The following is a 27,876-nucleotide window of genomic DNA, read 5'->3' as shown; positions in this document are numbered from 1 at the left end:
TAACATAAGATGAGTCAAAATAATGATATGAGGTGTACGTAGTTGTTTGACACAAACCTTTGATCGGTTGAATCACTTTCCTAACTCTGGCTCACTACGCTGCATCACGTTGTATCTTTGATCAAGACAAGCTAGCAATTTTCTCCCATTAGTTTAAAAATTCGTGTGGGGAGATCACGTTGTCATTTGCTGTGTATGACACCACCGAGTGACCATCCATGTCTCTCCCATGGCTAGCCAAGACAAAGCTTACCCTGTCGCACTCCATGCGGCATTCAATCGCGAGACCAGATGACAGAAGATGTTTTCGGCACACACGCACGTGCTCCCAGTCCAGTGACAATAGAAATGAAAACAGTAATTCTTTCGCCGGCAGTGCGCGGCTGTGGTGGCGAGGATTCTGCACAAACACGTGGGAGCATAAGGGTCTTTTTTTTTGGGTCAGGGACGCGGTATGTCTGGTACATAAGGCACAGTAGGTTATTTTTCTTTTTTTTTAGAGGGACGCCCTAACTAGCTGACCGGGCAGTCGGTTTACCGACAGGCAGGGTGATGGTGATGACCAACATCTTCTATTTTTTCCCTTGGGTTTGACAGCTGTGGGAAGAGATCTACTGTAGAGTGAGTGACTGGAAGACTGTCGCTTTGTGGAGTCGAGTGGAGTTGCCCACTTTTGAGTTTTCGGATGATCATCAGGACGCGTCCTCCCTGACGTATCGGTCCAGCGCTACGCCTGTTGCGTGAGATCTCCATCCCCTTTCGTGGCTGGCTATTTTGGCCGTTGCGGTGTGTGTTTGTGCGTTGTTTTTGTGGCTGGGGAGGGGTTCGATCGTTTATGTTTACTGGGGGGGCACCATGGGTGTAGAGAAGAGTATGGAAGGGTGCATGGGCACAATTGGGTATGGCCCATAGAGCAGACTAAGAGCACCCAGAGAGACAGCACTCAGTCTTCGGAGGTTAGAACGTTACTGCCAAGAAAGGCCCCCATCACACACACCTTCCAGAAAACTTTCAAGAGCCGCCGTTCATTCTGTCAGGAACGTTATTATTGATGAAACCGCGACACTGAAAAAAAAGCCACAACCACTGACCGACGGACTCTGGCTGGTTGTTGCCCCCCAAACAGAGCTTACCTACAGCACAACTATCTATCTTTCCTATCCTAGGGCAAAAAACAAGCTGTCAGATACCATCATCACCATCTACTCTGCCTGTCTCTCCTTCCCCTTCATCCATCCTCGTCAAGCTTCAAAAACACCACAGTATTTTTTAATAATACTATTATATTATTCAATCATCATCGAGAACACTCTGGCCTCCTCTGTCTGTTACTGCTGCGTGAATGGAATAGGAGAATCGACTCCACTTTTCTTCCTTTTCTCCCTGTTCTGTTCATCTCCCTCTCTCATTCTCTCTCTCTCGCTCACTCTCTCTCTTTTCGACTCAACCCCCTGTGGATCCACCAACCAACCAACCAACCAACCCCCTCCCCTCCACACCCACACCCCTTGCTCACGTCGAAAGCTTGCCGAGAGATACCTCCATCTAAATTCAACCCCTCAATATCACAACCGAGATAGATAAAAAAAATTTAAACATTTATCGACTATCGTGCTCTCCATTGTCCATCATTTTAGTTGGCTCCCGCTGGATCGGTCCTCTTTCCCCCCTTGGTTGGAATCCCCCCTTCATCGCAAGCTGTTGGGCTCTGTTCTAGCTAGTCGAGAATCCACCGTTCGCTCCGTTTGATCGCTACAGCCATGCAACAAGAAAATGCCGAAGATGATACACCGCCCGTGAGAGGCCCCTCGAGGAGTTCACGATCCTCTGGCTCCAATTTACCCCCCGTTTGTTTACCCGCCAGCTAACCCCCCCGTTCAGGCCTCCGTTTCGTCACTGCGCTCACGCTTTGAGCAAATGACATCCTCGAGATCGCATCAAGCAGCGCCCGAAGCACCAAAGCCCCTCAGACCAGCACATACAGGCGTCGACCCGTTCAGAGAATCACACGAGACCAATAGCTACACGCGAGCCTCCCTGGACATTCCCCGAGAAGCCTACTCCAGCAGCCCTGCAGCGCCCCCGGCCAAGAAGTCGTACCGCGAATACCTTTCCGCGACCGTTCCTGGGCGACTCGGCGGTCACGGCCCCCGCCAGCGGCCGCTCTCAATGTACAGCACATTCTCTCCGCCGCTGTCACCTCCGACGTTTCGCGTTGAGTCGCCAAGATCTCCCCAGTGCCCGCCGCCGCTAAACATAGATGCCCGGGATAAATCGCCGGAAAGACCAACACCCGCACCCGCGGTTCTCAACGCGCCGTTGAATGGCACTAATGCACCAGCAAGGCCCTATAGTAATAATAAGGTTCCGAGCCGTGGAAGCACGCCATCGCCTGGTACAGAGAAGCGCGCCGCCCCCCCACCTCCCCCGGTGTCTACTTCGGTAAGGGCTGCCGTGAGACCACCCGCGCCGCCGGCGCCCGCGCCAGTTTCGTGCTTTGATGACCCGCCGAATTTTGATCGTAGACCGAGCCTGCCAAATAATACTATTGCGGTGAGACGGGCGCCGCTGAGTCCGGCGTTGCAGGTGGTGCATGACGAGCATAATTGCGCACCGCCGATCCCGGCAAGGACTTCGAAGCCGAAGATCACAAGTAAGCCGCCCATGATACCCCCGAAAAGCACAAGACCGGATTTTGCAGGGATTGCGCTGGCAGCGCCGACGACGTCTTCGGAGGAACGGGTATCACCGTTTAGCACGCCACCGTCGAGCGCAAATAACTCGCCGAGTAGGTCGGATAATGAGGCAGGGCCAAGACCAAAAATACAGAGCAAGATTACGAACAACTCGGCGTATTATGCTCCCCCGCCGTTGAGCTACAATCCACCACCGCCTCCACCCATACCCCCGAACGCGAACGCAGCACGAGAGAGGAATGGGAACGTTATTGATGTGAGAGCGAGTAAGCCGGCACCACCGCCCCCGCCGAGGATGTCGAGGGAGGAGGTTAGGCCAAGGATGAAATTTGAAGATTCAGTTCGTGGGCAGAGGACATCGTTGGACGACGCTGGGATGAGGCCGGATTTACCACCGAGGCCAATTGGAGGAGGTATAATTGGAGGGATCAAGGCTAGGGTCCCGAGCATGAGGGGACGGAGTTATTCGCCTCCCAGACATGCTGAACCTGCTGTTCCTGAAAGGCCTGTACCTAATCCATCAGCATTTCTCCCGCCGCCAAAAAGGCCTGGAACAAATAGCCATTCGCCGTCACGGCAGCCATCACTTGCTAGGAGTAACACTTTTATTGGGAGCTCAAGAGATGACCGGAATACTGGCTACGGTGATGACTCGGATGAGGGTGCTGATGATCAGTCGTCGCTGAGCGAGTATCCGGATTCGTCGCAGGCAAACAGAAGGCTCCCATGCTTCAAGAAAGGCGTACGAGAAATCCCGTGTAAATATGATGTCCGATTGTTCGCTGTCTGCGGGCAGTATGTGTGTACTACAAGCCACACAACGAACGTGTGGAACATAGAGACCGGTCAGTGTATAATGTCGCTCCCCCACTCTGAGGGCACGCGGATAACTGCAATTGCCTTCAAGCCCTCAATCAAGGTCCAGGATGAGGGGCGGCAGCTGTGGCTAGGTACCTCACACGGTGAGCTGCTGGAGGTGGATATTGCGGGACAGCGGGTGATCGACTCAAGGTCAAGCGCGCATGTTAAGAAGGAGATTGTCCAGATCCACCGCTGCGGGTATGAGCTGTGGACGCTCGATGAGGGTGGGAAGTTACAGGTGTGGGGTCCGGATGTGAACGGCGTGCCAAACCTAAAGAACTCGCCGACGACCTTCAGAATCCCGAATAAGCACACGTTCTCACTCGCTGTTGATGGGCTACTATGGATAGGCGCGGGGAAGTCCGTGCATGTGTATCAACCCAGTACTGATCCAAGTATACCTTTTAACCTGACACAACGACCGTTGGCACCAAGTAAGCCGACAGGTGAGATCACTTGTGGTGCGGTGGTGAACAGTGAGCCAGGGAAGATATATTTTGGGCACTCGGATGGCAAGGTGTCGATCTACTCGAGGACGCAGCTTACGTGCATCGATGTCATCAGTATCTCGCTATATAAGATCAACTCCATGAGTGGTGTCGGTGATTATTTGTGGGCCGGGTTTAAGACCGGGATGATTTACGTTTACGATGTCCGCTCGAAGCCATGGCGAGTGCTGAAGGACTGGCAATGCTCAAACGGGCCTGTAGTCCAAGTAGTCGCCGACCGAACCAGCATCTGGAAGACCGGCCGCCTGCAAGTTGTCTCCCTCGGCGTGGACAATATCATCCGTCTCTGGGACGGTATGCTTGAAGAAGACTGGCTCGAGGGCGAGATGCAAAAGCGCGACGCCGAATTCTGCTCCTTCCGCGAGATTAAAGCTCTGATTTGTACCTGGAATGCCGGCGCCTGCAAGCCTCAGGACCTGCTTAAAGACGCCGACGACCGCGTTTTCCTCGAAAACGTACTCACTAGCGTCAAGTCACCAGATATCATTGTCTTTGGCTTCCAGGAGCTTGTCGATCTCGAGAACAAAAAGCTTACGGCGAAAACCCTTCTCAAGGGCGGGAAGAAGAAGAAGGCTGCCGACCACCAAGCCCATATGTCGCACCAGTACCGTCTCTGGCAACAGCAGCTCACAAAGTCGATCGAAACCCACCTCCCACGAGACGAGCCCTATACCCTCCTGCACTCGGCAAATCTCGTAGGTCTTTTCACCTGTATCTTCGTCAAGTCCGCCGAACGCCGCTCGATCCGAAACGTTAGCGCTGCAACCGTCAAACGTGGTCTCGGTGGTCTACACGGAAACAAGGGCGCCCTCATCATCCGTTTCCTCCTTGATGACTCGTCACTTTGCTTCATCAACTGCCATCTTGCCGCTGGCCAGTCACACACTGTCTCTCGTAACAACGATATTGCTGCAATTCTTGAGTCTTCTAGCCTTCCTGCCGACCCAGCAGCACAAGACATTTTTGTCGGTGGAGGCGACGGTAGCATGATTCTTGACCATGAAATCTGTATCCTTAACGGAGACTTGAATTACAGAATCGACATGCACCGCGACTCGGTCATCCAGAGATCCAAGAACCTCCAACTCCCCGCATTGCTTGAGCGCGACCAGCTCCTCATGGAGCGGAAACGGAACCCCGGTTTCAGGTTACGTGCGTTCAATGAGTCGCCCATCACGTTCAGGCCGACATATAAGTACGACGTAGGGACGGACACATACGATAGCAGTGAGAAGAAGAGGTCGCCGGCGTGGTGTGATCGATTGCTGTATAGAGGGCTCGGGAAGATCAAGCAGACGGAGAACTCCTATCGGAGATGGGAGGTCAGGACAAGTGACCATCGGCCGGTGTCGGGTGTGTTTGAGATCAGGCTGAAGACGGTGGATAAAGCCAGGAGAGGGCGTGTGTGGGATCTGTGTTGTCAAGGGTATGAGGCGGTGAGGGAGAGGCATGTGTGGGAGGCTAAGTAAGTTTTCCCCTATGTGTTTAACGATGGGGCGTGATTGCTAACAAGCTATGCAGGATGGACTTTCTGGTCAACGTGTTAGGCTACCAAATTGAAGATGCACAACGAAGTATAGATACACAGAAGGGCATGGTCAATGCCGTGGAGAGTCTACAGGCGGGACTGTAGGTTAAGTTCGGCGTGATCTTCTTCTTTCTTTCTTTTGTTTTTTCTCTTACACTACTACTGTCTGTTGTCATGTCTCTCGTGGAGTGTTGTTTTTTTCTTCCTTACGAATCGGTCACCTTGTCTTATACATTGGGGGGAGTTGGAGTAAATCACTTCTTTAGTATAGCTACTGCTTATTGGCTTTTATTGTTATCTTAGTCTGTCTTGTCTGTGTGGAGCGATCGTGTTGGTTTTTTTCTTCTTTCTTTCTTGTTTCTTCTTTTGCCTTACTACTTAGGGACTTAATGGGGCTGCTTCTGTGTTTTATGTAGGCTTTTTTTGGTATGGAAGGTGAGGAGGCGGAGCCGTGAGCGGTGAGCTCCGGCGGCGGGGAGTGAGGTGAGGTGAGGTGAGGTGAGGGTGAGAAGGACTGTGGAGATGAGGGGGGACAGAGTACATAAATGAGATTACTACGGGGATCTACTTTTCTTTTTTTTTTCTTTTTTCTCTTTGTTTTTTATTTTCTTGTTTTTTTTATTGCATGTTTGTCGTTGACTGCGGTTTTGCATGTTTATTGGGTGCGATTAATATACATGGGTAGTGGTGGTAGTGGCGGGGGGCTGTTGGTGTGTGATGGATTAATGAATGTGATGATATATCGGGATTTGTTTTCTGTTTCTATTCTTTTTTCTATTTTATTATTGGCCTCGGGGGCCGGGGCGAGAAGGAGATATCAGAGAACGGGGCAAGAGGGGGGTTTTAAAAATTATAGACTCTTTATAAAATTTAATTATCTTTTGAACTTTAAACATACATTCGGGTCTCGATATCGGTGTGGAATCTAGTAGGCGGGGGAGGGTGGGATGGCGAGTGATAGCTCGTGACGAAAATGATCAGTGTGGTTTGGACCATGGAGTATCACTCGTGACTCACGAGCGCGGTCGAGGGTGGTTTTCACTCTAAAAAAAAAAAAAGGTACGTCCAGCAGTAAATGTAGAGTACCGGGCCTTACAGTGGCGACCCGCGCACTGATAGGCGGAGTACGCGTAAGATTTATCGCGAGACCCACAATCACCTAGCATCAATCGTATCCTGCGGTCATTCTTTTGACATACATGGGTGGGGTACTTTTTAAAGAAAGAAAAAAGGCGCCAGGGACTAGGACATCGAGATGAAAACCTTTGGCGGGCAATTAAAGGAAAACAAACCACTATCCCGGTGCGTGGGGGAAAGAAAAACACTACCAGCCACAAAACCGGAGCCGGGAATCAACCAGTCTATGGCTTGGGGCGGGAAAGATACGAAGAGCGCCTGCCTCCCGCAGTTAGTGTCTCCACTATGCCTTTGTTTATTGTACCTTTGCTCATCGTATCTTTCTGGGGCGGAAAGCTGGGAAATAACTCCAATCAATCAATAGCAAGAAATCATTAGGACGGTACTTAGCAGACAAATAGAACCTCCAAATCCGGCAGCAAAAACTGCAGCAAGTTAGGCCGGGATGGCTCGGACCACCCCGCACGTTAACCGCCCGCCCCGGGATTCGAACCCGGGCCGCTCACCACGGTGACGGTAACAATTGAGATTACAATGTACTTCTCCAGTTACAACCGCTTTAGACACCTGCGCTATTGTATTTCAACTGATTCTTAAGCCCCAGGGGCTTGGTGCGGTTATCTTATCTTATCTTATCGGGATCTGGGTGGGCGATCCTGCGCATGCGTGGTACACTACATGCATTTAACACCGAAACACCGAACGCTGCGGCTATGAGAGTCGAGCCAACCAACACTGGATTTATTGTAAGGGTCTAGCTACGGGGAACCATGCTCCTGGATATATCATCTTGCTCGTCATGAGGTCTCACTCTCAGCTCCTCAGCTGTTTAATTAAGCTCAATTCTGTATCACCGTCATCCTGAATCGAGCTAGGCGAGTGTCTCGGAGCATTCCCTCCAGCTTCATTGCACTTCTGGATCTGCGCACCAGTCCCAAACGTTGCCGATCTTACCGTTCGTTACACCGAACCGCATGCACTTCCATCTGCACTAGTACAGAACAACAAGCGATCAAATCACCACGCCCCGCCAACACTCCACTAATATTCCAACCAATAACCAACACCCAATATTTACTAGAATACATGTACCGACTTCTGCATTACAACTGCCTCAGATATTCGCCCCCCCATGCTCCTCCCTCATCGTCTCCACCATCTCCTCACTCTCGCCCTTATGGCCCCTCCACTTCGGCAGACCGTCGGGCACATCGATCGCCCGCCGCTCATAAAAGATATGGCAGCTCGGATGGAACCTCCGCTTCTCCGCCGCGCTGCCAAACTTCACCAGCGTCGGAAACAACAACAACATGTTCCGCCCCTCATCCATGATCGGCGTGCGGCAGTTCTTGCACGACACTTTGCACGGCAGGATGTAGTCCTGCGATTTGGTCCCAGAGTGCCAGTAGATCAGCTCCGAGGAACCCGAGGTGAAGCGCACGTCGGTTTTGTGGAATATCGCGGCCTGGAGATTGGGGGTTGTCTGTTAGCATCCTTCTGTCCCGCTATATATCTCTCTACAGCCTCCGGTAGAATTATGGAGGAAATGTGGCGTGCAAGAACCTCGCTTTTCTCGGCGAAGATTTGAGCGATCACATCGGCTAGAAGCCCATGCTCGCCAGTCCATATTTCCACCCCTCTCCCCCACAAGCGGAAAGAGCTCAAATACAAACCCATTGAAACGGCGCCCCATGCAACCTCTGGCATCCCTCGCAGTGGCAGAACTTCGCCTCCAGCGGCCTCTCCCGCGCAATCTCGAACGTCACCTTCTCGCAGAAGCACGCGCCCTTATAGATCGGCCTAAACTCTCCCTCCACCTTGTACGGCGGGCGGTCCATGCGGTTCTCGTGCACCTGGCGCTTCTCGTCGTGGCTCAGGTTGGACGTGTCGTGCGAGTTGTCGTGGGTGCGGGGTGTGGCCTTGGGGGTTGACATTGTGCGCTGCGTGATGTGGATGTGGGGTTTTGGTTTTACGAGGGGCGTGGTCAGGCGGGGTGTTAGTGATGGTAGTGATGAGAGGAGGCGGAGACGCAGTGTGGTGGTGGTCATGGTACTGGTTTGGGGGGGTGGGTTTAATTTTGTAGTGGGTGGATTTTCTTGGGTTTTGTATCATTGCCCCTTGCTGCCATGGCGGGCTTGCGTGATGACGTAAATCTTACACCGGGGGGGAAGAAAGTGAGTGACAGCGGGTGTGACGTAGGATCTACGTGGCCGGGCGGGAATGTTACCCCGGAGTTTGGGGTTGATCGGGAGAGGTCTACGCTAATAATTTGTGCTGAGGTTGGAAAGGTGTGGTTGTTGTGGTTGTTGTGGGCGGACATGGGGTGTCACTCGTCGACTAATTTGGTTTAGCGTGGGATTGGTAGTAGAGTAATCAAGTAATCGGTCTACTAATTATAATATTTATCACCGATGCATGCGCAGCAAATAAGGAGTTTGATGGAAGTAGGGCTCATATAACGCCCGCATCCAATCATACATGTAGCTTATATCAAAGAGTAAACAAAGTTGTCACATCTACCTTAAAAGTTAAAACGGGCTTCGACATCAGTTTATTGCAGGAGCAGTATTTAAACAACTACAGCCCTAGTTTAACAAACAACGGGGGTCTTGGCATAAACAGATAAACTCCAGGCCAGCTGGACTCGCCTCATAGAAGCATGAACGTCTCACATGTAGTTTTCTTACAGGATGAATAGTTCACCAGCTGCCAGCACCGGGAGAGCTCGCTTTCTACTTCAAGGGCAATGGCCAAAACCCAAGCGGCCTACCATGAGACTGCTGCTTTGCCGGAATGGCGAGGCAAAGGGACCTATCGTTGTATATAGACTGATGCATCGGCTGCAGTAATGCTGTTCTCTCAGCCCCTGTTTTCGGGACCCACACCGTATGAAAACTTGGTTCCTGGACCACAAGTGCCGGAACGCGCACTACCGTCCTAAACTTTGCAACAATGCCTCTTGCTTCTTCTCGCAGATATTTTAAGATATCCGGAGAACCCCACAGCTCAGAGACGACATCCCGAAGGTCAACGTGCCACTTGCTATCGAATCCGTGGTAAGTGCAGTAGCGTTCTAGGCTTCCCATCACCATGTCGTTGGTCCCGCCAACGGTCAGTGTAGCCAGGAACCTTAGCACCGCGATAGCAGCGACTCTGTTGTTACCATCGAGAATGACCTTGCCCGCCTTCCTTCCGCGCGTCAGCGAAGGGCAGTATGCGATCGTGATAGGTGCAACGCAAGACATGGAGCTACCAGAGCTGGGAGTGCCTGCGACCATCTCACGCATAATTTCCAGCACGCGCTTCGGAATTGAGAATTCGGCGCGTGGTAGTTTGTCCAGGGAAACATAGACATATGGAAGCATTTGGTGGCCCACAAAGTGGATATACACAACCTTGAGCAGCCTTGGTATGCTTAAGAATGACGACTCAGCTGCCAGCTGTGCCGCAACAGCTTTCCATGTTTCTGGCGACATCGCAGTAGTTTCTCCAGATAGAGAACTCCGAAATGACGCCAGTAAACCCGTGAAGATGTCAATCTGTCTCCGAAAGCAGCACTTTAGCCCACCGATTGGGTCCTTTAGACATGCATGTATTTGCAGAAACTGTTCTACACGCCCAGAGTTTCCGCTTTGTAGGTCGTTTGTGATCTCTGCGAGTGCCCGCTTCCACAGCGACACCTGAAGATACGGAGGTCCTCCGCCAGTCACATACTCTACGGGTGCTGTTAGAAAGCCCTCCTTTCGGTCTCTAGTACCCCGCTGGCCAAAAACCATCTGGCCCAGCGCATCACTCAGCATCTTCTCCGCACACAGCTTAACACCGCCTGCAATCCTTGGCCAGCCATCAAGGACACTCTCACGGTATAGTAATGCCTCGACGAGCGGTCGAGAGACAGATGGTAGCCCGCGCTCGGGGTAGCGGGTAAGGGTGTATAGCAAGCGTGCGTGCTCGGTCTCGAGATTCCCAAATTCGTTCCACTCACAAGTAAAGAAGAATTGATCTTGCACTCGCTCCGAAGTAGGGAATAGGCGGGGTGGCGGGTTCTCCTTTTCTGGATGGGCGAGGTCAAGGATGCGTAATAGAGAGAATTCGGAAAGGTCCTTGAAAGTGGGAGCTGTAAGATCGCTACGGCAGAGACGTGGAGAGGGCTGGATGATGAGATCAGAACTTTCAGTTAGTGAAAAGGAGGGGACGTAGGGGTCGATGCAGTCTTGCTGGAGACTGGTGGCTTTGAAAGGTAAAGGCAATTGCGGGCATGGGGAGCGGCGCGACGTGGTAGTATTGGACATTGTGCTCTCGGCCTTGGATGGATTGCTGAGGCGAGTAAGAATAAAGGATATAGGTGGGCAGCCCGGGGGTATAGACCAAAAAGACCGCTCTCCCATGGCCTGGAACGATATTAAAGTAAGCCAATATATACATGCATGTAAGTAAGGATCGACTCCCAAGCTTACCACGGGAGCAGACGTGTCTTTGGTGAAGCAAACCTGCGACTTTTTTCTCTTGACAGTTATCGTGGCAGTCACAGCCATACAAACGGCGCATCCCTCTTCCACCCGACAAGTCACGAGTGACACGTATATGCAATTTCAGCTATGTTTCTCCTTCTTGGTCCTGTGCTCAGTGTGCTGCACCGTCGAGAGATCTCTACACGGCCCCGGAAAGGGGTTCCCAACACCCACGAGTGATACTCTGTGCACCAAGTATTACTCCATCGCCACTCCAGGTGCACCTAGACGACAAACTTGAAGGGATACGCGATGGATTTTGGTGATAACTATGCAGATGTAGTCGAACAGGATCCGCAAGATTTCTCTGTCTGGAACCCGGTATGGGCCAAAGCTAGAGATACCGGAGGAGTGGCTGAGAGGGAAAACCTCTTCTGCCTGGAAGAGCTTTGGATGGGTTGGATGGTGTAGATAAAAAACCAATCCTTATTAAAGGTATTGGTCATGTGTGGTACGCCTCTGAGATACGTGTAAACTTTGTCTCTTGTATTTTGTCTTAGATCTTTTGTTCCATATGTGCGTGGATAACTAATACTGCGCATGTTGTCGATCTTTAATTGGCTATTATTCCTAGCCAGAGCTTGCTGCGCGTACTACTCATCAAAGGTGACCTCCATTCCCCTCATAGCAGTCATTAGATACCTATCGATACGTAAAGTACCATACGCCATCAAAAGCCATCACCACCACTATGATATATTCTAATACATACATGTATGATTTACCTATACGTACATACATGTACATGTAATATCCTGGCCGACAGCTACGTTACATCTTGCATTGTGTAACAAGGGTCGTAATTCGGAAGCCGTAGATCAGCGATTATATATATATTTTACCAGCTATAAAACATTAAAACGTCACAAAAGGAATAAAAAATTCTTTCAATTGGTCCTGGCCTTCAGCTTATATGAGCTGAAATAATTTGACATCCTCGTTGCATCTAAGGTATATAGCGATTCCGTTGTCCTACGTAAGCTAAAGAACATGTATGTTTGCTTGTGCACTGTTTGCCCTCGGTTACCTGCTCTGATATTAAGAAGTGTTCACATCTACGTATTCATTCCCTTCGAAGCTTCCCTTCGTTGTTACGTTACTCATCCCCTAAATTCCGGCCTTCATCACCACAAACAAAAACAGAACCGCCTAAAGTACCAGTCGTCGATTGCTATATTAACGTTCGGCGCCCCTGGATTCTAGTTTTAGCAAGTATGGTGACTCGTCCGTTTGCTCGCCACTAATAAATTTCTGAGATTACTCTAACTGCATATAGGTATCGTGGGTATATGCGGTCGAATACATGCACTCTAGGGCCAGTGATCATGCATTTACGATAATTAGCTATAGAGATAGTTGCTAAGGATTGCTCTAGATATTCTAGTACCAATCAGGTGTCTTCAACCAGAGAATGCAGAAAGGCCATACGAGAGGATAACCGGGATATGTGAAATTCGATTAATGTTGAGGTTTGGGGACGGGATATGAGGGTCTTAAATACAAATCCTGGGAACCATGATGGGACTTGCAAAATATGTCTCCTGGACCGGACAATGAGCACAATCCATCTCGGAAGTTGATCCTGGTGGCGCTGGTTTGAGAAATTATGTACGATTTCTGTTCGTCGAACGAAACACCTCAATATGTGAAAGGTCCACCTGACACCAGAACCGTTGAGCAGGGATACAACGGAAAAACATGTGGGACAATTTAGCGAGTGCATTCGGTACCTTGCGTATGCTTGGCAGACTATATGGGCAATTCGGGTGGGAGCGCCGATGGAAATCAGTTGGGAGGCGCTGTTCTGTGGTGAGAACCCCGTGCCAGCTAGATGTATAAGACGGTTCATCTGTTGATTAGTTCTAATCAAGCAATTCTAGGACTCGGAAGACTTTGCGGGGGGACGGCCCTACACTCCTGGGCTAAGCCTCTCTGTAGACAATATCTGAATCATACGATGTAACCACACGAATATAAGCATTCTGCACTTTGCGGGTTTCCGCAGCATTTCTCCGATGCTCATCTCTACACAAAACACCACCACAACTCCTAACCTGCCCTCGGAATGCTGGCCCTGAAAATCCGGGGCGGATGCAGTTAGTACCGGGGTGGGGTGCGGCCGTGCCCCGCGTCAACTCCGAAATCCCGAGATATTTATTGGGCATGAATCCCAATTCCCGGGAAATCCTGCTTAGCCTAATAATCTTGATCCATGCAGGTACACTTTCATTTCGTGATGTTAATAACCTCCCCCCCGCTATAGTTACACTATCGATATCTCTGATATCCTTCGTTTCCCTATTGCTTTTCACCCCTTACCGGAAAGAAATCGTGGCGATCCGCGAAAGATTGAAGAATTACCGCTGAGCTGATTGATTAAATAAATTGTTTGGTGCAGGGATTATTCAGCCGTGCATGATTGAAGCAATCTCGAATAACGTCCAATTCTGAAAGATTAGTACTCCGGAGCTTGTGATCGAATCGTTCGACCGATGAGACTCATGTTCTATTATATATAAAAAGCCAAGGACGCTCCTTGGTTTCTTTCTCGGCATCTTCACCAGCCAATTGCGGATTTGATCTTCAGAAAGGCACAGAATGAAGAACGTACTCTCGCTTGCCTTGCTCGCAGCTCTGCCTGCTGCCTTCGCCCAGCAGTCAGCATATGGACAATGTAAGTCGATCAAAACTTGCTGTTTGATACTGCTGGTGCATGATACTTACATAATTCAGGTGGTGGTGTAAACTGGACCGGAGCGACGACCTGTGTCAGTGGCTACTATTGCAGCTATGGTAATGCTTGTAAGTGAAGATCTGTCATGAATAACCTACAACCATGTACACAATTCTAACGATTGAGTAGATTACTCTCAATGCGTTCCTGGAACTGCATCAACAACTACTTCTACCACCGCTGCCGTGACTAGTGGTACCACTACCAGTCGTAGCTCTTCTTCAACAACACTTGTAACCTCAACAACAACAACATCTGCTACCGTATCAGCATCAGCATGTCCCACAGCATTCACATCAATTCCAGCCCAGAGCTTCATCACCAACATGAACCCTGGATGGAACCTGGGCAACACCCTCGACGCTGTGCCAGACGAAACCAGTTGGGGGAACATCCTTACCCCCGCTTCAGTGTTCGACGACGTAAAGGCTAAGGGCTTCAAGGGAGTCCGCCTTCCAGGTTCGTTCTTGTATCCTAGATATAAAAATCCCTGCTAATAGCACCCCGAACCAGTTACCTGGGCCGACCATTTCTCCACGGGCTCTCCCTCATGGACAGTCACCCCGGCCTGGATGGATCGCGTTGAAACTGTCGTCGACTACGCTCTCGCACGCGACCTCTATGTCATTCTCAATGTCCACCACGACTCCTGGGAATGGGCTGACTTCTCAGCCTCTGGTGCGAACGTCACCATGATCGAAGAGAAATTCGTCAGTCTCTGGACTCAGATTGGCACAAGGTTCAAGTGCAAGTCTTCTCTTCTTGCGTTCGAGCCATTGAACGAGCCAGTTGGAACTACAGAAGCGCACGGTACACAAATGAACAGGATGAACATGTTGTTCTTGCAGACCATCAGAGCGGTCGGCGGATACAACGCTCAGCGTGTTGTTACGCTTGTTGGGCTCGGTGAAGACAGTGTCAAGACTTCGCAGTGGTTTGAATTCCCCAGCGGATACGAATCCCAGCCTTGGGCCCTGCAGTACCACTACTACTCGCCTTGTAAGAGATCTTCTTCTGATAATTTGAACTATATAATATACTGACAAGAGTAAATAGATATGTTCACTTTCGGAGCATGGGGAGCTACCACTTGGGGTTCTGATGCGGATAAGACAGCTATGGAGGCAGACATCGCCGGCATGCGAGCCAACTTCACCGATGTCCCATTGATCATTGGAGAATGGAACGCCTTTGCGGCAAACACTGAGAATGCGGCCAGGTGGAAGTACTACGATCATCTCATGAAGTTGGGGGTTAAATACAACACCGCCACTGTGCTTTGGGTCACTGGATGGGGTATGATCCTTTAGTTTCTCCGATTGGTTCCAAATAATAATGAATACTAACTCATTCATGCGTCTGTATAGATGATCTCAACCGTAGTACTCACGTCTGGCGCAACGAAGTCGACGTCAATATTGTCATCTCCGGCACCAAGGGCGTTGCCAACTCCCTCCCGGACAGCACTACAGACACCTCTGCCACCACACAATCCTCTTCTGCCTTCATCTTCCACAAGGTCAGCGATGCTGTCTCTGCCCAGACTCTCCCCTTCCAGCTTAATGGCAACACCGTCAGCTCCATAAAGTCGTCCGCCAAGACTCTTGTTGCCGGAACGGATTACTCCGTCTCGGGTTCAAACATTGTCTTCGCCACCAGCTACCTGTCAACTTTATACTCGGCGACCACCGCTGCTGGCATTTTGGATACGCTGAACGTGACCTTCTCTGCGGGTGCGGGTTCGCAGATCCAGGTTGTGCAGTGGGATGTGCCAACTCTGAGCACCACCACTTCAAAGGCCGTCACAGGAACAGACTTGTATATCCCCATTACATGGAAAGGATACAACCACGTCGCGGCTGTGAGGGCGTTGAAGGCCGATGGTACCTACTTGTTTGATGACTGGACAGTCTACTTGCCGGCGTTGCAACAGGCCCGTATTGTAAGTTGATCCATCATACTTAATTTGTGAGGTTATTAGTAGACACTAATAGAGGCTGTTGTGTATAGACATATGGACAGTACGGATGGGATAGTAGCAACGTTATCCTTTGGGCAGCAGTCCAGACAGCAGTCGTTTCTGCAGGACAAGCAACGACCTTCATGTTCGAGGTTAGTTTTTTCGCTACATTCCTCTTTTCTTTCTTGATAGGTTGATACTAACATATCACGCAGTTCTTCCCACGTGTGCCAGGAAACTCTGTCAACTACACATTGACCGTTTAGTTAGGTACCGGAGCGTGCTATTGTTAATAAAATTGTAACTATAGTTAGTTGAGTGGAATAAGAGACTTTGGTGATCTTTTTGTCATATACCTTAAGCAATGAGGTCGGAGTGTAATGCCGACTTCTAGCCTGATTTGGTTATCAGGATATATCGTGAACCATCATGATCAGCTCTAGCGTTCCAGTACAGATCTTCGCACTATCTCAACTAACATCCAATCATTAATGCCCCGAATGCCCCGAATGCCCCGAATGTCGGAGACAGAGGGGTAGCCTGTGAAATTGTACAAAATTGCCTATCTAAGTTTAGTTCGCTATGAATGATGATTATTCAGCGAGCCAGATTCATTTTTGCGAGCCTGGGAGCTTTGTCCGGTGTGTAATAGTATCTGGTATATGTCGCTCCTTGGCATATATTTCTTGTATAAGACCTCTCTATTGAACTGTAGCCAACCAAACAACGAACCTGGGGGAGGAGGGGGGGGGGGCGTAAGGCCCCCATTAACTCGCTACTTGAAAGGTCAGAATTCTATTCGCATAAGATATATATATTCATATCTAGGCAGAGTAATAACTCTCGCAAGGTGCTTCCATGTACAGTACTGTGGTCAAAGAAAAGCAGAAACATACTTTCGGGGCCAGGCCAGCCTGCTGGCATCCAGTTAGCGTGATAGAATGTCTCTTAGAAGCATAGAACAAATTATGCATACCTGATACGGTTAGTATGGAACATTGTGATCCGGCCCGACGGCTTAACTAGGAATAGTGGGTGTAGATTAATCATGACTCGTCACTCGGGGGAACTACATGTAGCTCATGTTATGTGCCAAGTACTTGGCGTACAGTTAGTTCTCTGTTGTAAAAGCACAAACGTCATGTCACTCATACTCCTCAAATTACACGTAATGCGCGCTCAAATGTGAGTAACCCTTGCCTGGATAATGGCGCTTTGGTATCTATGTAGCTCGTTAGACAGTGATACAAAGTGGTATTCCTGCAATAGCATAAACAAGTTCAATAAGCTTTTGGCACGACCCGGCTAGCTCGAGATCAGCCTGGCCTGGAGCTCGCAATCGAGCGGACTCGGATCGTGGGAATGGAGGCTCGAGGTTTTTGAGCTCTAGATCAGCAGGACTCGGACACATGTTCGATCTTCCATTCTACCTAAACATAGTCATCTCAAAGTCTTCATTTTTAAGACGAACTTTGGGGGTTTATCTTTGTTATAGTATCCCATTTTACCATCGTCAACCCCATTACCAATAATTTATAAGGCTCGAGCTTTTCCAATATTCGCGCGAGCTGACTTTGGCTCCTGGGAAAGGCGAGCCCAAAACCATAAACAACTATTGCAAAATGTGAACTGTTTGGAGGTATTTCTTTAAGCCCTGAGCTATCATAAAGCTAAAAAGAGCAGATGAAGTTTCTTACACCCTCTCCTAGAGAGGTAGGGAGGGAGAATGGAATGACTCTTTGTAGCGAAGAGAGCGTAGACGGAGGATGGGCCCCCACCCTATAATGGAGGGAGCGAAAAGTTTGTTTCCCAAGGATGACTGCCAGTGTATGAACTTCGACAATCAAGGGTCTAATTGGTCGAGAGTACTATAGTAGCTATAGGCACAACTAGTCAAGATGAGAAGGAAGGTAGATAGCATAGGATCGACATGATAACTCAGGGTATTCTATTTTGAAATAGCTATCCATATGAGCGAAAGATACTGTGTCAATCAGCAAGGGTCTGTTTATGGTAATTAAAAGTATATGTACATGTACTACTGCGCATCCTGCGCATCCCAGCGCACCTTGTCATAAGAAATCACTCGAGTGCCAAGAAAAAAACATATAAATACTTGGTCTAGCCCGTGATTTTGGCCGTAGCATACATAAAAGTATTATCTCTGAAATAATTGAATTTTCTCCGTCAGTCCAGACATCGCGCCGGCCTACAAATACCTGAATCACCACCTCAACGCCGTTTACACAACCGACGCTAGATTTGAATCAAAGTGTCCAAGATTCTTGAAACAAATAGAAACAAAAATCAATACAGAAGAAAATGGTACAGCAAGACGTGGGGGACCGGTGGTCTGATGAGATGCTTATGGTTTGGTTTACAAATGCCCGAGCTCGCGTTTAAACCGAGCCGATACTCGCGGCTGCGGAAAGGATTTTGATTGAAGCGCACTTCTCTCCCTAAGCTGCTCATGCTTAACTCTAACCTGTGTTCCTGTCCAGCTGGTTAACCCTCAGTGGCTTGGCAACAATTCCAGGGCTGAGCCACCCCCGCGCCGGATTACAAACGCATGCCCAGGCGCCTGCGCTTGCGCATTATGCGAGCCACCTCCCAATTAACATGCAAACGAAGAACATAGAGTATGCCACAAAGCAGGTTTGGTAACGAACTTTTGGGGTTTCTAGATGAGTTCTATAACGTATAACACCCTGCATCTGGGTGCGGCGTATATGGACGGGCCGCCGACATCCAGCTAATCATATATCTACATCTAGCTAGGGGATTGCTATTCACCTGTCCCCATACATTGAACGGTAAGTCACATTTCTCCACGTAACATGCAACAACAAGCCTGGTATGTATGTATGTATGTGCTTGGCTCGACCAAGCATTTCCAGGAACTCAGACGTCTGAAACTCTCCAGGGGACACGGCCAGTAACCTGAGTGGACTTTTGTGTCCAAACAGCATAGGAAGTGGGCTCTTGTGCTTTTTGTCATAATGTGATCACGATCAAGAGAACAGCTAACCACCCCCTTACATAGAAAAGAAAGGTTCTCAGGGGTGCCCAATTGTGCTCGCAGTCTTCAACAAATGATACGACCCAAGCTCAAGAAAAAGCCGCATGCCGATCCAGAAAGCCTCATACAAATTATCGAGAAAGCCTCAGAGAAAGCCCTACGTTTATCTGAAGATCGATCCCACAGGATGGGATCTGCGTGAGGGTCTAAGTCTCCCCCGAGGTAGCAATCATGCTGAGGCTTAGTTCAATGCCTACGTACATATTCACTCAGAAGTCAGTTATATACTCTCTAGTACAGTCTAAGGCTCTACGTAAACAGGCTCAGGGAAGATCCTAGATCTAGTCTACTTGGAGTTAGTTAATACATACTTCCACCAGATATACTCCATAGAAGTATGAACGCACCGGTACCTTCGGCATGACTTCACTGAATCATCGGACTCAACTCGCGGCCCTGCCCCGCTCTCCCTGCGTCCCAGCCTCCGAAATAACGAAAGGTCGGCAGCTTTCTTTAGCGGACCTTTCCGCTGCTCAATGTATACACACACAGTCACCTACTCTATGTTCCCGTTTCACGACCCATCAACTGTACAAGTCATAACGATCCTCGAGGACATAGCGAACTCTTAATTGCATATCCCGGCTTTTCTGTATCTTTACTTTTCTTTTTGAGAAAATAAGGCTCGATTTGCAAACAGTATCTTCATGATTAACAAGGTTTCAGGCTCGTAATAACCTTATTTTAGATACTCGACGCGGACTCCATGTGCTTTACCATCGATAACGGCCAGTCGGTCATTGTCCTACTGGCGGGGAAGGTCCGTATCGCAGGTTAGTCCACTAATCTTTATCCCACTTGCCATGGGAGGAGGCTATTTCTTTTGTAGATGTTGTTGCGGGGATGATGATGATCTAAATCTAGTTGTGTACATTGCAATCACAACTACATGTTAAACGCCTTCCACTCTACCCGAACATCACCTTCACTGGAACAGATTTTTAATCATTGAAAATTGGTTAAAAAGACCTGTTCAAGAGTGAAAGAGGCTTGATACAACAATGATACTTTCCTTCTTTAGTTTAGTTTGTCTGCTGAGAAGAGGAGGGGGGGGGGGAGCTCTGCAGCTGGTGGAGAGGGAAGGTGTCTACTCCGCTAGTTATCGTAGCCTTCCCACTTCTCGTACGAATGGAAGGGTTCAAAGAGATAACTACTGTATTCTTTATTCTCCTCTGCCGTCCCTAGTTCCGTTTGATTCCGTTGATTGCCACCCCGAATGAGTCTTGGTTGTGCATGTAGATGTATATTTACATTCTGATTATGAAGTGCACAAATTAAGTAAATCATACGCTTGGACCTTTATATGCACTTGTTATCTCAGCTTAAGCTTTTTAGAGACTATAAGTAACGAGCTTAATCCGAATCCCCCACTGAGGGTCATTTGGTGAACCCGGGCCCTATAGCTATATATATACGAAGTACGCATCATTATAGCTCCGTCTCACTAACCCCCCAATCTATCACTCGCCCCCTCCCCCATATCATGTTCTGTGGCTGCAACAGAATTCCTCTAAACATATCCCAATAATACCTGCTTATTACATTCTGAATATGTCGAAATCGTCATCCCCTGAAGACCAACCGCCAGTGCACCAAATTCCAACTTTGGTAACCAGCTACATCCATGATAACAGCGATGAGTTTGAGGTTGCCAACGTAGTCATTGGAATTGCCACCGTCATAATCGCCCTTCTTGCCCTTTCAAAGACTTGGAGGTTTTGGAAAGGGTGGAAAAACTGGAGGAGGAGGAACAGAACCGTAAGTTGTCCCTCGAGTATAATTATATATATAAGGAATTGAAGTTGACAATAATTTTTCAGGGCATCCAGAATATTGACAGCGAGAACCCTGCAACTATTCCTCTCAATCATCAAGAGATCTACTACGATTTTAGCAACAATGTTCACATTTTGTATAACCGCAATGCAGAACAGATCGTGTATCGTGAACCAGAGGAAATACAGGGTATGAGGGGTCTGCTCTGGACGTAATGCTATTGTGTTTACGTTACTTTCTTTGTGTCTCGCGAGTTTCCCAGCCTTAGATCCGAGGGGAAGGGTCCGGATAATTGATGATTGATAATCATGGATCGTTTGCAGCATGAGAAGGGGATCGGAGGTAGTAGTACTAGTAGTTACGTTACACATTATGTCTTCAATGAAATTTTTGTTGTCCCCAATTTTCCCTACTCAGAAGTAGCAATCTACCAGCCCAACTGATGGCACATACATCTATGCAATCGCTAATCTCTTATCACTTGTTCCCTGTTTGGACTCGGTAATTGGCCCCCGGATACCAGATCGATCCCTTGCCGGCCGATTTCTGAGAGCAACCCTTCGCACCGAATTGGCATATCTGAGAGCCTCCTAAAAGTAAGCTTATTTCCGCTTAAATTTACTTAGATCTGAATGAGTCTTATCAGCAACTCTAATGTAGCTCTCCATCGCCAATTTGTATTCGTCTTTGAGCAAGTTAACGTAGCTAAGTGATGGATTTTGAGATGGCTATCGATCGCTCGGGTAGACGTGTATTAAGGTACGGACATGTCGCACCGGGGTTAAAATAGATAGGAGTAATGAACCAAGCCCGGGAGTACGGGTGAAGTGGTTTGTCACGGTGGCTTAATCGATACTAGCTGAGCTATCATGATCATACCCCGCCAAGTGACTGGTCCTGCTTAAAGCCAATCACGGTCACTACAAGTACATGTACATGTAATTTAAAATACTCATTGTTGAGCGAAAAACTAAATGATAAGCTTTGAGAATTTATCCTGCTGGCCTATGATGTTTGTTAGACATTTATAAAATCTAAATCGCGAAAATCTGTTTGCAGTTATTTTGTTACATTTGGCTATGTTAGTGGGATAGCTAGCATGCAATTGGCACGAATTCATGCTTGCAAGTGGTTCACTTCACATACATGTACTTCTTAATAGCTACAAGTACATGCATACACGTACTGTAAGAAACTTATTGATTGATTCTTCAGGTACCAGATTTTTAATCACAATACACAATAAGAATTAGAATAATTTAGAGATGTACTATGGGTACGTACCCGGATACTTATCAATATCATTACACATATATGAGGGATTGGCTTGCAGATATAATATGGGTAATTACGTATATACCCAAGGCATCATGATCAGCTAGAGAAGGTAGGTACAAGTACTCTTGTTTAGATATATGAACACAATTGGTATTAATGGAATACGACTCCGGCTCTCTCCCCAGCTTCGGACCCTGTGTTGAGGCCTAAATACTCACCAAACTGACCGAGGCTTGGTTTGATCATGATCCTTTTGATCAGTCGGAAATGGTCAACTACGTAAAGTGCGGTATCTCATTTTTTATACGCGTATGCCGGCCCTAGAGACTTTGTTACAAAGCAATAGACTTTTAGCTTTCTGGGATACAGTACCAAAAAAGCGGGTGGATCCAGTACCATATCTGGCAAAATACCGTATGGCTACGGTACCGCATTAATTCGTTCGAACGGCCGGTTACACAAGACGTTGAAATTCCCGTATTTGGTTATTTGTCTTGAATACGCCCCCTAATCTTCCCTCATACTAGCTTGAAAAGGCAACTTCGACGTCTTGTGTGACCGGCCGTTCGAACGAATTAATGCGGTATTGTTACGGTATTGCTACGGTACAATAGTTAGGATTCCGATTAATTCGGAAGTTTTGCACAATTCTGTATTGGTACAGTACCTATTACATCCTCTTTTTTCGTACTGTACTTCCTAATATTTTTAGTTATAAGGGAAACTATCACAGTAGTGCCTGTTCGTGATGGGCCTAATAGAGCGTAAGCTTATAATTGGTTCATTTCATTTGGTTAGCTCAAGATAGAGCTCATTGAGTCTGTTTGAGCCTTCGGTCTAATTGACCAACCTATACAAACGAGTGAGGAAATTTTAGGCAACTCCTCACGAAGGGTGTTTCTAACAGATATTTGCTAGTATGCTTATATATTAGTAGGTTTATGTACCTATAAGTACATGTACTTCTTATGTGTCTGTTTGATTTGGCAAAGCCGTTGTCGCGCATAGCGAATGCCAGGCCAGTTGTACATGTACAACTACATGTTATACCTCCTGGTATTACTCGCTCGTTAATTAAAAGGTCGGAAGTCGTCGCAACCAAATCCTCCGACCTTTTAATTAACGCGCTAGTAGTGCTACTTACTAATCTTGAATCAAGAGTCAGCTCAAGCCTCGAGCCTGATAAAGGCAGTTTCAAGCTTGCTCGTTTGCTTATAGGTCCAGTTTCATAAGTTTGAGCCTTCTATTCTGAGACCTGTGAGCTGGCTCTCAGATTTCGTGGGGGATTTGTACTACCACATGCACCACGGGAAACTTCAACGGTCGTTGTTTTAAAGTACATACATACATGTATGCGTCATGATCAGCATGATCCGCACAAGGGTCCGATAGACGTAGCGCACATAGATTTCCCTATCCTCCCTGTTTGTCATCATCTCTAGGTTCCCAGATACCAGTTACATAATCGCTCATTATACTTGAAGTTTGGTGACCCCATGGCCACGTATCCGCTTTACTCAAAGGTTCTCCAAATCTTTATGACAACTAGCTTCCCATAGTCGCCGGCCGTATAATTCTTACCAAATAGGACCGGTTCCTTGATCTTCTGGGGTAAATCTATCGTGAGTGAACCTCCCTGGTGAACTCGGATGACGATAATGATGACAGGCACGAGCCTGGCTATGGCTTATAGAGTTTCAATTGAGCTGTCTCGGATTTTGGAGGCAGAGGCGCGAGCCCAGGCTCGAGCTTTTATGATTATACCTAAGGATAGACCTCCAAGTAAGTCTGAATATAGTGTTATTATTTAGGATGAATGGGGTAATGCGGGATGAACTTTTACATGAATCGCCCAAGGGTACCTTTCTCGAATCGTTACTAATGCTTTCCCAGGCTCGAGCCCGCTCGCAATCAACTAGCGAGTGCCCCTCAACCTCACTACTTGGTTATGTCTGCCTCATAGCTCTGCCTCGAGCCTTGAAAGAATTTCTCAGAATACTAGTTCCTGCAGCGATATGTACCGGGTGCATATCTCCAGAAACCCTCCAGGACCGTGGCTTGCTAAGGAAATAAACATATCAATGACCCTTCCTTTATCCCACATCCATGATCCATGAAGAGGACATAGCGTAACTAGCGATGAGTAATTATCTCATGAATTGCCTCCAACCCACAATTATCTGGCAGGCTGGCAGAAGGAAAGGCCCCAGATTGCGTTTCGCTCCTTGAGCTCGGGCAAAGGTTCAAATCCCCCAGTTGAGAAAGTCCCCCCTTCTCTTATCAGAGGTCTAATATAGTATAATATGAACCTCGTACATACTAAGAGAGGGCATCTTGGGCTGCCTAGAACTACATGCGGCTTGGATCTGGATGCTAGCAAGGGGTGAATAAATACTAGTCGCCTAAAGCAATCGATTCAAGATGACTATTGAGTTCAGTAATCCCCATCGGTTATTTTGACTGAGCACGATGCTAACTTACACGTAACTAAGCACGGCCGGTCTCAGGCTGCCATGTAGTATATGTACGTATAACCTTGTACAATATGCACACGGGAAAAGGAGCAGCCTGATGGTGATTTACGTCCAATTGTGGTCGACGGTCACTTCTCGAGCAGAATATTTACCGAGTCCATATATACCTGGCATACCTACAGCTATCTGATTTGTCGATGACTGAACCAATCAGAGAGTTCGATCATCCAATGATCGAATTCTCAACTGTTTAAGGCTGAATATATACCGGAACCGCTACCCGCAGCACCATAATAGTATCTCCTAATAATTGGTATACCAACCCCTGGTAACGGTCGCCTAGCCGTTAGATATGTACATGTAGCCAACTAAATGAACACCTACTCAACCGACCGAGCCTGATTCAATATTCTGGTTCCGAGACTAGCTTTCTCTCTCTGATATGTTCAAATTGCTAAGCCTTCTCCAAAGTGCGAAGCCAAATATATGAGGCGGGGTATTTTGTTGGGCTAAGCATTGTCTGCAGGCGCGGCGAGGAGCCTTATATATTGATCCACACCACGCACAGATTTCAGACTTGTAGGTACCTACATACATGGGCTGGGTACATCATGTTTCTCTTGAACGTGTTGAAAAACTTTAAAACGTAAGAACTTGCACGTAATTGTCCGCAGTAGGGCTATTAGAGAACTTTCCGGTAGTTAAATTCGATCAGCAGAATCCGTAAAGGTGGCTATATCCACCCTATCTAGTTACAGCTCATGGTCTTCCCGCATATTTACGATGATAGAGATTTATACTCTCACAGACATCTTATTATTGAATTCTCGAATTTTACGCGTTTGAAAATAGCCTAGTCACCGAAGGAATGACAGCTTTTGCATGAATTTTTTTGCTCAACGGGTATTTACAATTAGACTGGGGCTTCATTGATCGTCTATTTCGATATACACAACCAACAATGCTCAAGATTTCTAGGAGAGTCGTTGGGTTATCGGCCTGGTATAAGCAAATAAAAGGTCGGATATCTCACAGTTAATCATAAACTATCACTCGCGATAAAGGCTCAAAATATTACGTTGATCAATAATTCATTCATTGGATCCAGCCCGGAGGCTATGAATAAAGTTAATAACTAGTAAATGTTATCAGCCAGCTAAGAATATTAAATAGGTCGGTGCACGTACGTGCACATGATGCATGTATCCGGCACTAGTGTGATTGCTATTAATAATAATTAAGTGTGGTTGAAGTCTTGCGTAGAGGCGTGGAGAACATCATTGGCTACATGTATTTAACCGCATATGGAGCCTTCAGTATTTGGGTGCCAACATTTATAATATGGAAAAGGCTTAAAATTAAACAGTTTTCGGTATACGTGCTCTGCAATTACACATGATGAAAAATAACACAGTTCGCTATGGTTCAAATAGAAAGTCTACTCGACCTCACGCCGAGAGAAAAAAAAGAACAGAAGGTGCGACAAAAGGTACTATTATCTTCGGTATCAAACCCTAGCCCTAAAAACACATGCTCACACAAAGAGGATCTATAAATCTTCTTGTAACAACTTCGAGAGCTAATATCCGGAGCTAATATTTGAGGCCAATAAAGGCTCGAGCTTTTGAAATCGAGTCAAGTCTAGTAGCTGCTATCACAAGCCGATTCGAACTTTTATAGTGATATAAAAAGACAATGCAAAAAAAATGTATATACATCATATCTTCGCACATCATATGGCATACACGTACATACTAAAATTAAAACTTGAAAGCCTACAGTATTACTTCGTAATAAGTAATCTCACAACAAGCTCTAAGATAAAGATTATTTTAGCGCGATATGAAATAGCGAAATAAAAACCACGACTAACTTCCCAACATAAGATACACTAGACATTTCAGTAGCTACCATGTACCAGCAGCTCAACCAAAAGACCTCCACACAAGACGACAAAAGTACTACGAGCTACACCTTAAAGCAAACATTGTTCTTCATCCTCTACCCACATCCCTATACCCAATCCACACGCCTCCTCTCGTCCCCCCAATCTCTGCCATCCCCTTCACCCTCGCCTGCCCCGCCATTCGACACGCCTCAATCATCCTATTCACAGCATCCACGATCTCGTCGACCTCCCAGACAATACCAGCATGGCCGCCTCCGTGGTCACCCGCGCACATCCCCAGTGTCACCGTACCGCGGGCGATGAAGGGCTTGATGCAGCCGTTTCGTTTATAGTCTGCCAGGACGTAGGGAAGGAGAGTGGGGTCCGCACGGGCGGAGTCGACCCAGGTAGATAGGGTTGTTTGGACGTTGGGGATTTCGGCGGCGGATTTGAAGGCGATGTCGACGGTGGTTAGGCCGCAGGTAAGGGCGTTGCGTGGGCTATTTCCCTGTACATGTGGGAGGGCGTTGGCGGGGGGTGTGTGGAAGAAGAGGGAGATTATGAGGATGGGGAGGACGAGGAAGTAGTGGTTATGCATTATGTTGGTTTTGGTGAGTTTTGTAATAATCGTGGTGGCGAGGTAGTCGATACTTTTGACGATGAATTTGATAATGAGATGACAATCGATACTAACAGAAGTATCTCTAGAGGGAGGTCGTGAGGAAGTTTATGTATTAAGTAGAAGAAATAATGGACAATTCAATCCATTAGCCATCTGAAGGAGTAAGACTTATTCTTTATATCTACCAAAAGTGCATGTGTGTTCCCACTATATATACTATTTAGATAACCTCTAACACCAATGAACCGTGATTCCATTGACTTAAAGAGTTAGAAAGGATTGTATTGTACATAAATCATTTATAACGGTGGACGGGTGCACCATACGCGTTGATAAATTTTAATCATCATATATCACTCGAAGATCGAGTCTTGCTTGGCACATGCATGGGTGTTGGGTATTAATTGATTAAACAAACGATAAACAAACGACACCCCGTCCTATCGCCAACGTAAAGACAGATATACAGATTTACTGTATTATCTTACGCGTATGACCGATCCTGTCCGTTGACTGGTCGCGTCAACCATTTGGATCAGACAACACCAGAAATGAAACAACATGTTAACAACTCGGAAATGACGATAAAAAAACCTATTTTCGCCCTATACTATATATATCAACTCAACCCATTTCTTGCTTGAATCCACTCATTGGCTGGACCTTTTGCTACTCCGATATTCATGTACTCTATGTTAGTACGTCGCGTCATGCAATCCACCCATTTTGGTTATCTGAAAGAGGCTAACTAGATTATTTTTATTCAATAAGAACCGATACTGTGTACCAAGCTCGAGTATGACGTTGAAATAAGATCTAATCG

At 47.5% G+C, this 27,876-nt stretch overlaps 7 protein-coding genes across 7 annotated transcripts; 4 read left to right on the top strand and 3 right to left on the bottom strand.

Moving 5' to 3' along the window:
- Nucleotides 1–1,760: 1,760 nt before the first annotated feature.
- Nucleotides 1,761–5,699, top strand: H6S33_003851 (uncharacterized protein; the record flags this gene model as incomplete). The annotated part of the gene is made up of 3 exons (XM_044835194.1): nucleotides 1,761–1,796; nucleotides 1,882–5,531; nucleotides 5,588–5,699. The coding sequence occupies 3 exons, from the start codon at nucleotides 1,761–1,763 to the stop codon at nucleotides 5,697–5,699; spliced, it is 3,798 nt and encodes a 1,265-aa protein (XP_044691385.1).
- A 2,146-nt stretch (nucleotides 5,700–7,845) lies between these two features.
- Nucleotides 7,846–8,665, bottom strand: H6S33_003850 (uncharacterized protein; the record flags this gene model as incomplete). Its single annotated transcript, XM_044835193.1, has 2 exons — nucleotides 7,846–8,196; nucleotides 8,405–8,665. 2 exons carry the CDS (start codon nucleotides 8,663–8,665, stop codon nucleotides 7,846–7,848), a joined length of 612 nt encoding a protein of 203 aa, XP_044691384.1.
- A 798-nt stretch (nucleotides 8,666–9,463) lies between these two features.
- Nucleotides 9,464–11,023, bottom strand: H6S33_003849 (uncharacterized protein; the record flags this gene model as incomplete). Its single annotated transcript, XM_044835191.1, has 1 exon — nucleotides 9,464–11,023. One exon carries the CDS (start codon nucleotides 11,021–11,023, stop codon nucleotides 9,464–9,466), a length of 1,560 nt encoding a protein of 519 aa, XP_044691383.1.
- A 2,817-nt stretch (nucleotides 11,024–13,840) lies between these two features.
- On the top strand, nucleotides 13,841–16,202 carry H6S33_003848 (uncharacterized protein; the record flags this gene model as incomplete). Its single annotated transcript, XM_044835190.1, has 8 exons — nucleotides 13,841–13,916; nucleotides 13,976–14,044; nucleotides 14,106–14,435; nucleotides 14,490–14,975; nucleotides 15,033–15,272; nucleotides 15,344–15,918; nucleotides 15,987–16,088; nucleotides 16,152–16,202. The coding sequence occupies 8 exons, from the start codon at nucleotides 13,841–13,843 to the stop codon at nucleotides 16,200–16,202; spliced, it is 1,929 nt and encodes a 642-aa protein (XP_044691382.1).
- A 2,984-nt stretch (nucleotides 16,203–19,186) lies between these two features.
- Nucleotides 19,187–19,873, top strand: H6S33_003847 (uncharacterized protein; the record flags this gene model as incomplete). Its single annotated transcript, XM_044835189.1, has 5 exons — nucleotides 19,187–19,230; nucleotides 19,295–19,310; nucleotides 19,577–19,654; nucleotides 19,704–19,788; nucleotides 19,845–19,873. 5 exons carry the CDS (start codon nucleotides 19,187–19,189, stop codon nucleotides 19,871–19,873), a joined length of 252 nt encoding a protein of 83 aa, XP_044691381.1.
- Nucleotides 19,874–20,566: 693 nt separating this feature from the next.
- Nucleotides 20,567–21,006, top strand: H6S33_003846 (uncharacterized protein; the record flags this gene model as incomplete). Its single annotated transcript, XM_044835188.1, has 2 exons — nucleotides 20,567–20,773; nucleotides 20,836–21,006. The coding sequence occupies 2 exons, from the start codon at nucleotides 20,567–20,569 to the stop codon at nucleotides 21,004–21,006; spliced, it is 378 nt and encodes a 125-aa protein (XP_044691380.1).
- Nucleotides 21,007–26,537: 5,531 nt separating this feature from the next.
- H6S33_003845 (uncharacterized protein) lies at nucleotides 26,538–27,029 on the bottom strand (the record flags this gene model as incomplete). The annotated part of the gene is made up of 1 exon (XM_044835187.1): nucleotides 26,538–27,029. The coding sequence occupies one exon, from the start codon at nucleotides 27,027–27,029 to the stop codon at nucleotides 26,538–26,540; it is 492 nt and encodes a 163-aa protein (XP_044691379.1).
- Between the last annotated feature and the right edge of the window lie 847 nt (nucleotides 27,030–27,876).

This window comes from Morchella sextelata (genome assembly GCF_020137385.1).
Source record: "Morchella sextelata strain SCLS chromosome Unknown scls_16, whole genome shotgun sequence".
NCBI classification, from domain to species: domain Eukaryota; kingdom Fungi; phylum Ascomycota; class Pezizomycetes; order Pezizales; family Morchellaceae; genus Morchella; species Morchella sextelata.
This window is presented reverse-complemented; position numbering and strand designations above follow the sequence as displayed.